At 30.9% G+C, this 11,095-nt stretch overlaps 1 protein-coding gene across 20 annotated transcripts in view; it reads left to right on the forward strand.

Annotated features, from left to right (window-relative positions):
* Nucleotides 1-11,095, forward strand: part of LOC145261142 (neogenin-like) — a 396,586-nt gene that overhangs the window by 381,847 nt on the left and 3,644 nt on the right. For all 20 annotated transcript variants that reach the window (XM_080119417.1, XM_080119423.1, XM_080119424.1 and 17 more), the window contains one exon: nucleotides 1,671-11,095. This exon is cut by the window's right edge and continues 3,644 nt beyond it. In XM_080119417.1, coding sequence (XP_079975543.1) covers nucleotides 1,671-1,769 — 99 coding nt within the window. In that variant the 3' untranslated portion in view covers nucleotides 1,770-11,095. The remainder of the gene's footprint in view (nucleotides 1-1,670) is intronic.

Genomic DNA, 11,095 nt, shown 5'->3' on the forward strand with positions numbered 1-11,095 from the left:
AGAATCAGAAAAATTTGTGCCTATTTTCCGATGCCAAAAATGATTCCTTTAATTATTTTCTTTTATTTGATTTTGTTTTAAACAAAACAAAGTCTTCCTCTGCTGGTAAGTAATGTTAAAATAATCAATATATTTATTGGTTTTAAACTACCAGTAAAACTAAAATCTATAAACTATATCCCACAACTGTATTTTCACATTTGAGAAAATATCTGTACATTTAACATGCTTTTACGGTAATCAGAAAAAAAATAACAACTCTACAGTTGAATATTTAGAGATTTATAAGGAATCGAAATTGGAGTCAGGATTTTAGTATGGAATCGGTAATTGTATCAGAATCGGGGAAAATATTGGAATTGCTCCATCACTAATTCATACCAATAACATTGTGGGGTCTACGTTTGCACTTAATATGTATAAAAAAGAAATGTATTTTACTTTTAAATTGGTCATAATAATAATATTGTTAAATCTGAGGTTGTGTAGGCCCAAAAGGTCTAGTTCATTATATAAAAAGTAAACTTAACTCCAGTAAAGATTCTTTTTGTTGTCAAGAAGTAAATGCGATTTTTAATGTTATCATGCAATAAAGGATTTTTTTAGATTGAAATTTAAGCATTAGTTTTCTCTTCTCTGGGGGACATGATTTTAGGAATGGCTGCTCCTGTGCTGAATCCATATATTGTTCACTGAAACTAAAAAAAATACATATCAAAACCCCACAAATTTGTCATTTTCTTGATCAGCATTGTCCCAAATGTATAATATCTAAAATTTAGAAAGAAAGAAAAATGATTAATTTGTGAAGGTAGAAATGGCAAATAATCCGTCAAATTTCATCATACGTTCAGGTTTCATGAGTACGTTAATTTCAAATGTTTTCTAATGTTTGCAATTAGCTCAGATTTTTCGATTTTAGGATTTTAAGAATAACCAGAACCAAATTTTAAAACTTTTAATGGAACCAAATTTTAAAACTTTTAATGGAACCAAATTTTAAAACTTTTAATGGAACCAAATTTTAAAACCTTTAATGGAACCAAATTTTAAAACCTTTAATGGGACCAAATTTTAAAACCTTTAATGGGACCAAATTTTAAAACCTTTAATGGAACCAAATAAAAAAATATGTTTTCTGCAGTTTACGGATCGTGCTGAAATAATTGTTTATATAAACAGCAGGTGTAACCTTGGCAAAGATCCTTTTTCTTATCAAGAAATAAATACGATTTTTAGTGTCATATAATAAACATATTTTTAGATCAAAATTTAAACGTTAGTTTTCTCTTCTATAGGGTGGGAGTGGAGACTTGCTATTAACACTGCTCTGGAGGCCTCCTTAATTTCATGTGTGTTTAAAAGCAGTGTCATCCAGGATAAAGAACTTCTCTGTCCTTTTGTTGGTGTTGCCCGGGATCCATAATCCATAGTGTACATTAAAAAAAAAAAAAACACTTTCTTTTCTAGAGAGAGGGGGCATTAGTTTAGGGGTGCTTTGGGGTCACAAATCTTACTTAACATTATTATTATTTATTATTTAACATCTATCTTTTTTTTTTTAATGGCACCCAAGACAACGCTGCTAAATTAGTACAATTATTGTTGTTTTTTTGTTTTGTTTTTGTGCGAAAGACGATTTAAAATTCCGTTTCTATTCTTTCTTTCAGAAATCTTTAAGTACCGAGGAATTAACAGCAGAGATGGCAAATCTCGAGGGCCTGATGAAAGACTTAAATGCCATAACCCAACAGGAATTCGAATGCTGAACACTTCTATGAACCTGGGACACCCTTCTTCAAGTGGCCTACAGCAGCACGAGATCGATTAAATCACGGCTGCTCACCCACCACCTCCCACACCCCGCTCTCTTCGTTCTCATCTGTAAATAGTTTTCCGTCATCCTTCGCTCGTTTCGTCATAGCTGTGAAACCTACTTTACCCCTATCAGATTTTACTGCCCTGATTTGTGCCGGGGTGTAAATAAATTCATTGTTTTTTTTTTTTGGTTTTTTTAAATTTTTTTTTAATCGCACTACCCCACCGACCCCCAAAGAACACAGCAGACATTATTCAATATATTATATTATGGGATTAAAGTGGGGTGGAGGCAATAAAAATTGGTTAGCAGCATTCATACCTCTCTACTTACCTTACATGTTCATTCATACATGTGCTTATATATATATATATATATATATATATATATATATATATATATATATAAATCCACACTGGCGATAATGGCTTCACTCTTTTTTTTTTAAGAATGTAAAAGAAAAAAAAAATTTTTTTTTTAATGCTAAATGGAAATTTCAGGATCTGGTGGAATAATCTGAGAAAGAGAAAAAGAAAATAAAAGAAATGGAACGCCCGCCCCCCACCCCTTCTCCGAAATTTGTATCAGAAATTTTTTGTCTTATTTTGCCTTCCGCTTTTTTAAGTTTGTTCGAGAATTGTTTAAAATCAAAATATACATGTATTCCTACTGCTATCATTACGAATGCCCCCCCCAAAGCATAATTGTATTTCATCTCTTCTAAATGCTAACCAAGTTTAATAATCATCCCTAGAATTAAAAAGCAGACTTTTATAATTACAGTGATGTTTCTAACAATGGGGGAAGAATTGCTATCTTCTGAGCTGGAATTTATCCATATAACGCTTATTGTTGGCTAGTTTGTTACCTTTTTTTGTTTGTTTTTTAACTCCTTGAATCAAGTGATTTTATGCTTTGTATGGAGCTATTTTCATTTACAAAACATATTCTACAATAGCCCGGTCTAATAATACTTTAAAAAATAAATGCTGTGACAACAGGGTTATAGGCTTAGAAAATAAAATGAAAATTTAAAAAATTTTTATGCCTTCAAAAAGATATTTTCTAATTAGACTTTTCTCTGCAAACTAAAGCTATGTGACCGGATCAGCAGTGTTGCATAGGTTAGGTTGCGGACAGGCAGTAATCATTTTAACAAGAGGTGCACCTGGCAACGATATGCAAGAAACAGCATAAAATAATTATTAACTGTACCAAAAGGTCATTTGAATAAAAATTAAGAATCTGACACTAGGCATGGGAAGAAACAACAGACTTGATCAATTGTCAAAAAGATAAATGTTGGATATTTGAAAAGTCATTTTTAGCAAAAGATATATGCAGGTGTAATCAAGTCGAAGCAAAGTCAGGTAAATTTAGTGAAATGACATTGGCTAAATTAAACGACCTTGGGGTGTGGCCACAGTGACAATGCCATCCCAAGGAGGCGTTTCAGGTGGTCATGAAATGGCCGTATAATAACAACTGAAATGAATATCAGAGGTTTTTTTTTTTTTTATATATATAGGCAGCACCACTTATCAAGGTCAATAGGCCACTCGAGAATAAGGGTTATAAAGAGTGTACAGTAGAAATTGGACAATATAGTAATCGTTAGTAATGGAAATTGGGTAAATTTGTTAACAAGTGGTACGGCTCATCAAGAACTTGTTTACGTTAGACTTGAAGACAACCATATTGTAGTCAGCTGGAGAGCAGTAAAACGGAAGACAATTCCACAAGCGTGCAGTTCTAAGAAAGAAGCTTTGTTCATGGAATCTACGTTTAGGTTTAGGCACAGATAACGAGTGGGGGGAATTATTGATAGTGTTTTCAGCTAGACAAGTGTTTCTTGTGAAAGTTTGGCGACGGGGGGCATAGATTGAAGCTCAGTTGAATACTTTCCATGAAAATAATGATACAGCAGAGACAAACTCGCAACATCTCTTCTGTGAGATAGAGGTTGCAGGGAAGAGAAAAGGATATCTCCTACAAGACTACGAGTTGGTTGACATTTGGGCCTGAGAAGAATCAACCTGTCAAATTTTCTTGCATGTATCTCCATTCTAGCATCCAACCATCCATCATAGTCACTGACAATGAAGATATATCGTTATATTTTCATATGTCAGTGTGTCATCATTCTTTTAGACTCAGCAGAAATACAAGATTTGAACTCAAATCTTTACATCAAATTTAGCAATATGTACAGAATTTTGAAATCTTTACATCAAATTTAGCAATATGTACAGAATTTTGAATAGAATTTAATTCCCGGGGTTGCTTGTTCTTGTCTTGTCAGTCATGACTGGGTAGAAGTTTTAAGTAAGTTGTAATATATTCTTAGTATTGCTTGCATTGAGGATTGAACCTTCAATTTCTGGAAGACTGTCACTGAAAGCTGGTTTTATGCTCAGTGCTTTTATCCGGGTTGTTGTGAGAATGCCACCCAAATAATACAACTTGCTTCTCCTCATCCGACGCATTTCATTTGTTTGCCACGCTCAAGTTTAAGAAAGCATTTTTGTTTTGTTATGCTTATGTGTTAAATAGATATTTGCATACCAGTGTGTTATCATTGCTTTAAATACTGCAGAAATGCAACACTTCAAGATTCATTCTAGTGGCAGTGGGGACTTCTGAAGTGTTGGTCCTCGTTCAATTGCATTCCTTTTAATGATTTGGCAGGGTTGTGTTAAATATCCAGATCGGGTGTATTGAAAAGGTCATTTGACATGGATATACACCTGGGCAGGAAAAACAAGTATAAAAAGAAAATAAAACAATTGTTGATTGGAACCACTTGCAAGAAGTTAGTGACAAAAGGAAACATTCCATTAACAAATAAAACATCCTTAGAATTGTAAAGTATGGAAGACGTTGTTCAGCAGTTCATTGCTGAGGTCCACTCAAAAACCAAAATGGTTGCTCCCATCTCTTCTTATATAATCTCAAGGAGTAGATAACTCCCCCATTACTTCTTGTACCAGGGGCAGATAATTTCCTGGTACTTCCTGTATCAGGGGCAGATATTTTCTTGGTGTTTGTTCGAAATAATATTGGAAATTGAAACTAAAAAAATTGGATTTAAACTAAAAACAATGTTTTCTACTTAATTTTTATGTCAATTTCAACTAAATATAATTTTTTTTAAAAATGGATTCTTGTTCGCATTAAAACAATATTGTAAGTTCCAACCTGTTCAGTTCTGTCCACAGAACTCAACTCCCCGGCCATCTCCACTTCAGGTTTTTTATTATGTCATTTTGGGGATGAAACCTCATTGATATGCAAATAATTGCATATCAAACTACACTAAAAGCAATGTTATCTACTTAATCGTCATGTCGGAATTAGTAATATATTACTAAATTATTACATAAAACGTGCTTTAATGACCCATTGATCTGCCATTATTATTTTTTTAATTTAACCTAAACAAAAGAAGTAACTCATACTTTATTAAATGTTTATTATTTAAGTAAAATTTGCAGTTTATTTCGAAAACTATTTTCATTAATAATTCATTTTCTACTTTATCATGTTTCATAATTTTGGGATATGTTACTACTTTCAGCATGAGAATTAAGTAGATAGCATTGGTTTTAATTTAAATTCATTTTTTCGAGTTTCGTTATTCTGAACAAGCACCTAATACTAAGGGATGTGGATACACTGGGCTTTTGTAGGAGGTCACAAATAGTTACATAATGACAACCTAAAATTTATATCATCAGTTGATTGGCGATATAGGGGCCCAAGAAAAATGACACGTCAAATTCATGCGCTGCGTTTTCCTTTCTCACTAACCTTTTTTTGTGATGCTCTCTGTTCACACATAAATGAGGAGGATAGGAGTCATCTTGATTCCATTTTTATCCCCCCCCCCATTGTTTATTCACATCCCACAGATTAGTTAGAACTTTCTGAATGTTAAGAAGCCAGCAGAAGATAAAAGAAAAACAATGCAAAAAAAAAAAACTAATTGATGCTGAATATAACATTCAGAATTAAATAAATGACGCATAGGCAAATTTTCTGTAAATGTGTTTGATTAAAAAATGGAAGAACAAAAAAAAAAAAAAAATTAAAGAAAAGCAGTGAGTGTTGAAAAGAAGCCAACTGCAGAAAAATATATATGATGAGAATAATGGAAATAGTATTCCGACAAAATAGAGAAAATAAAAAGGAACAAACCGAGTTATGCATTCATCAACATTTCGTCTTTATTTCGAGACTTCCTATCAATCTCATTCATCCAGAGGAAGTCTTGAAATAAAGACGAAACATTGAGGAACACACACACACATATTACTATAATTATTTTTTATACCTACAGACTCTAATGTCTCATTATTTCGGGAATTATCAGTACAGGGAGTCACGATTACCGCCAGTCAGGAGATTCAAACCCGGCCACAGTCATCTCTGGCTCCATTAGTAAGGAACAAACCTCTTGGTCAACTTTAACCGCAGTGAGAAATATAGGTGAAACTAATATCTATTTAAAGTGTAAATGTCATTCAAGAAGGCCAAGAGTGATCATGTGATGTTACCATCACAATCTGCACACGTGTGCTTAAGTTACTGACTTATTTCATTTCAACGAATATTGCTCGACAATTAGAACCAAGTTTGTAAAGGGGTAGACATAATTATTATTATAATTATTTTAAATATCTACAGACACTAGTGTCTCCTCCGTTTGGAAATCATCAGTACAGGCAGTCACGATTACCGCTGGTTGGGAGATTCAAACCGGACCATGAAGCCATCTCTAACTCTGTTAGCAAGGAACAAACCACTCGGCCAATGATATATATAATCTTGACTATTGTTATTATTGTTGTTAATATTATTAGACTTGGTTCGCATTTAGGAAAGCTGAATAAAATCTAAAGGGAACAGGTTATTAGGGCCTTCCATAGCAAAAGAAAGTTGGATATTTATTTTTTTTAAATGTTTTTTTAGAAATTTTTTTGATATCATTTTTTGTTTATGTTATTCATCTTCCAGTGACAGGAAAGAAAATTAAAGGAAAGTGTTTTTATACATGAAAAACAAAAAAATCAGATTTTTAATGTGGAACGTTGGTAAATAAATAATATTTCATCAATTAGACTTATGATTTAGTTCCAAACAAGGCAACGTGTATACAAGACCTGGCAGTGTGTGCAAAGTTCTAAATTTATTATATTAAAAAAAACTTTGAGTAAAAATTTGAAACATCGGCAGACATATTTAAATTGTGATTATCAACTAGCTATATTGCAACCTTCATTTTTTTTTTTATTGTTTATTTACAGAATTGAATAAATTAAAAGCAAGAAAGAAGGTTGATAATTTTTATAACATCATTTATCAGAAAAAAAAAATGACTACCAGCACTTTTACTCCAAATTAAAATTTAACAACTGAAAAAGTAAATTACAATTTTATATCAGGACTAGAAATACAATTGGATGACATAAATCAATTATATTCAAAATATGAGGAAAAAATAAAATCGTGTGAGATTTTTCAAGTCTTACAAATGAATCTCTTGTTTTATTCTAAATTAATTCTTATTTCAGTTACAACGGGCGATGAATACTGAAGGAAGAATGATTTCTCTGCCGTCCTTCAATAAATGTTTTTCCTTCATATTTTCTTTCTTTTTTTTTGTAATAAATTCGTTTTTTTTTTTAGAAATTATGTTTAAAATTTATTAAATTAGCAGTACTTTTTTATATTTAAAAAAAAAATGTTTTAGAAATTCTTTGATCATATTTTTGTTTATTGTATAGTGTGCAAAGTTATAAATTCATTATGTTAACAAACTTTGAGTAAAAAATTTGAAACATTGGCAGCCATGTTTAATTTGTGATTATCAACTAGTTACAACCTTCATATTTTTTTATGTGTGTGTGATGTTTATTCACAGAATTAAATAATATCTTTCCTTAATTTTTTTTTTTAATAATTTTTCTTTTATTTAGAAATTATGTTTTAAAATTTATTAAATTACCGGTACATTTTTTTTTTTACTGGGGGGTGGGGGTACAACTCTGAATCAAGACGGAAAGCAACGGGAAACTACCGTCTTTACTTGTTTCCACAAGATTACCATGGCTCTACAATTTGGAGAGCCGTGGTCATCGACACTGGTAAAACAGCAGGGCCACTGCATGCATGCGTGCATACGACAGTGATGCATTTGAAGATTCATATTTTCCTTTGCACAGTAAAAGAAAAAAAAGTAAAGTGATCGACTGTAGTCTAGTGTGATCCAAAGGCTCCCTTGTCAGAGCACCACTCTTTTCCCAGGATTACTCCGCTTATTCTTAATCCTCACTTTATAATTCTGAGTATTTAATAAGAAGTTACATATTTTTAAATCTTTGGTAGGACTCGTACAAAAGCACAACTGAACCAAAGTACTTGGCTTTTCCACTTTAAACTTCCAGTTACGAAATTACTTTTCTAATCGATAGTGCCATAGACTCCAAAATTATTTTCTAATTTCAAAGTCACTTGAATTAATGATTCATAGTTAAAAATTTTAAAATGTTGGGCATCTGTTTACTGTGTTGAGTATAATGATTTTGATTTTTTTTTTTATGTGTGTGTTTCTAAAGCAAAGAAGAACATTAATTTTTTTCAAAGAATCAGATTTTTTTTTTTTTTTTTTTTGCCTGTTATCTACACTTAATAACATAGAAACGTTCCGTGAAACTTGGTGTATACATTTACTGCATAAATTGATTAAATCAAAACACGTTTCCTCCAGATCTGCGTAATTTATTGATCCAAGGTTGCCAACTATTTACAGTGGAATAGGTTTTAAAATTTTTCTCTCAAACGATTTATTTCGTACTAAAATTATGATTTATAATATTTTCTAGAGTAAATACATAATTGTTAGTTGTTTACCCATATTTATGGTAATATTAAATCTAAAATTCAAAATGGCCGCCGTCTTAGTCTTAGCAACAAAATTAAATAAGGGCAGATAACTTTTAATTACTTCCAACTTGGAGTTCTATTATTATATTAAAACTGAGTAAATAAAAAATACTTAAATCTTAACTGGTTGCTGTATTTATGGTAATATTAATTAAAACATTAAGACAGTCTATATCAACCTGTATGAACAAAATTATGTAGCAGAGGATTACTTTACTTACTCCTGACTTGGAAATATTTTAGGGTAATTTCTTAGTTTATTTAGACTTACAAGATTTAAGCTCAATTCATGTTAATATTGAAACTTCAAAAACATTATTTCACTTTTGAAGTGCAATATAAAAGAGGGGGGGGGGAGTGTATATCTAGAAAATAGAACTTTACACCATATTACCATCCTGATGCGACAAATTATATTGGTAAATAAATATTTTACGGAAAATTATTAAAATCTTTAAATATTGTCATTATTCCTTTTATCTACCTTTTCTCATACCCAACGGTGTTTTTCTACAAGACTGCATTGTCATAACTTTAAACACAACTCCTTTCACGGATATAGAAACTTTAGGAAGCCAAATAATAACTCTTTTCTTGAAAATAAATTTCCCTTAAAGACATGAACACTCTTTCAACTTGTTAAAAACTTTGTGTATATATATATATATATATATATATATATAAACATATTTTTTTTTTTTTTAAACGATATTGAGGTTAGCGTCTTCACCTTGAAGATTGGATGTTTTTGTTTAGAAATTGTCCATTTTTTATTTTGGATGTAAACAAATAATATTTATTTATTTTTAAAACAGTAATCTACATACATGCATATTTGGGCCCTACCTCTCTTCAGCATAGCTTGGCTGTTATTAGGACTCGAACCCTGGACCTTATGCATTTCAGTCCAGCGTCTTATCCATTACGCTATGATGCCATAGATGATTTACTGTTTAGTGTTTTATCGTTTATATATTTACATAGTTTTTTTTTTTAAACAATATTGAGGTTAGCATCTTCACCGGAAGATCAGATGTTTTTGTTTAGAAATTGCCTATTTTTTATTTTAGACGTAAACAAATAATATTTATTTATTTATTATTTATTTTTAAAACAGTAATCTACGTACAAGCATGTTTCTTCAGCGTAGCTTGACTGTTATTGTTATTAGGACTCAAACCCTATATATATAAAGATGCTTGTGAGTTTAAGCCGATTCGATATTGCTGTAAACATGGTAAAGTACCCATATTTGTTAAGTATTGCGGTTTTTCAAAAATAATCTAAAACATAAATGTTATTTGAAATAAGTTGTCTGAGAGTCAAATGTCAAAAATCATTCAGCGTAAAATAATTAACGACCTTAAACTAGTAAATGACACAAATCTGTCCTTCCTTCATTTGTCGATTCCCCCCCCCCTCCCTTTTATCTCAGGATTGATTATGTAAGATGAATATATTTCATCATCAAAATTTAAAATGCTGCATTTTTGTGGGTGGATTCTCATGGTTGCCCTTCAAAAATAAAACCACGAACAATGATTTTTTTTTTTTTTTAATGTAAAGTCTAAAAGTTGTGCCGAATCTTTGACCAATTTTGTCTTTTTTTTTTTTTTTTTTTTTTTTTTACTGAAAAGTTCCACATGCTCCACCAACTGCTGTGTCCTTAACTATCAAGGCTGCCATGCCAAACTTTAAAAAACGAAATGTAATTTTTAAAAAGAAAAAAAAAATATCTTCCATACGTTTTAATGCAAGGATTTTTTTATTTTTGTTTTCACTGCCACAAAATGTTCAAATGATTGCCAGTGATTTCTCTAAGTGTTCAGACATTAAAAAAAAAAAAAAAACAAACACAAACTTTGAAAAGATCAAACAAGATCCACAAGAGGCCTGCTGTTACAACGATCAGTTCCACAAAGGATAAAAATAAAAACTTCTTCAAAAAAAGAAAACAATTTGTGTCAAAAATACAAAGAATAAAAATAGTACAAACATGATATCACATATTCTTGGGGTTTATTTTGTATTTATTATTTTTTTTAAATTGTCATGTACGAAAAATAAAATTTAAAAATGTTTCACTGAAAAATGAACATATAAAAACAGAGGAAAGTGCGCAAATAATATAACCAGTATGAAAAAAAAAATGTCACTTTTCTTCTAAAAAAAAAACTGCTAACTTTTGAGAATATCTTCAAGAAATAAAATATATAACTGATATTCTAAAGCATTAAAGAGAAAAGAAAATGACTTATGCTACGCTATCATTTCTGACTGGAGATTTAAAAAAAAAAAAAAAAGAAACAATAAAAACACTCTTTGTTCTCT

Source organism: Euprymna scolopes, chromosome 37, assembly GCF_053919585.1.
Source record: "Euprymna scolopes isolate OS-2025 chromosome 37, ASM5391958v1, whole genome shotgun sequence".
NCBI classification, from domain to species: Eukaryota; Metazoa; Mollusca; class Cephalopoda; order Sepiida; family Sepiolidae; genus Euprymna; species Euprymna scolopes.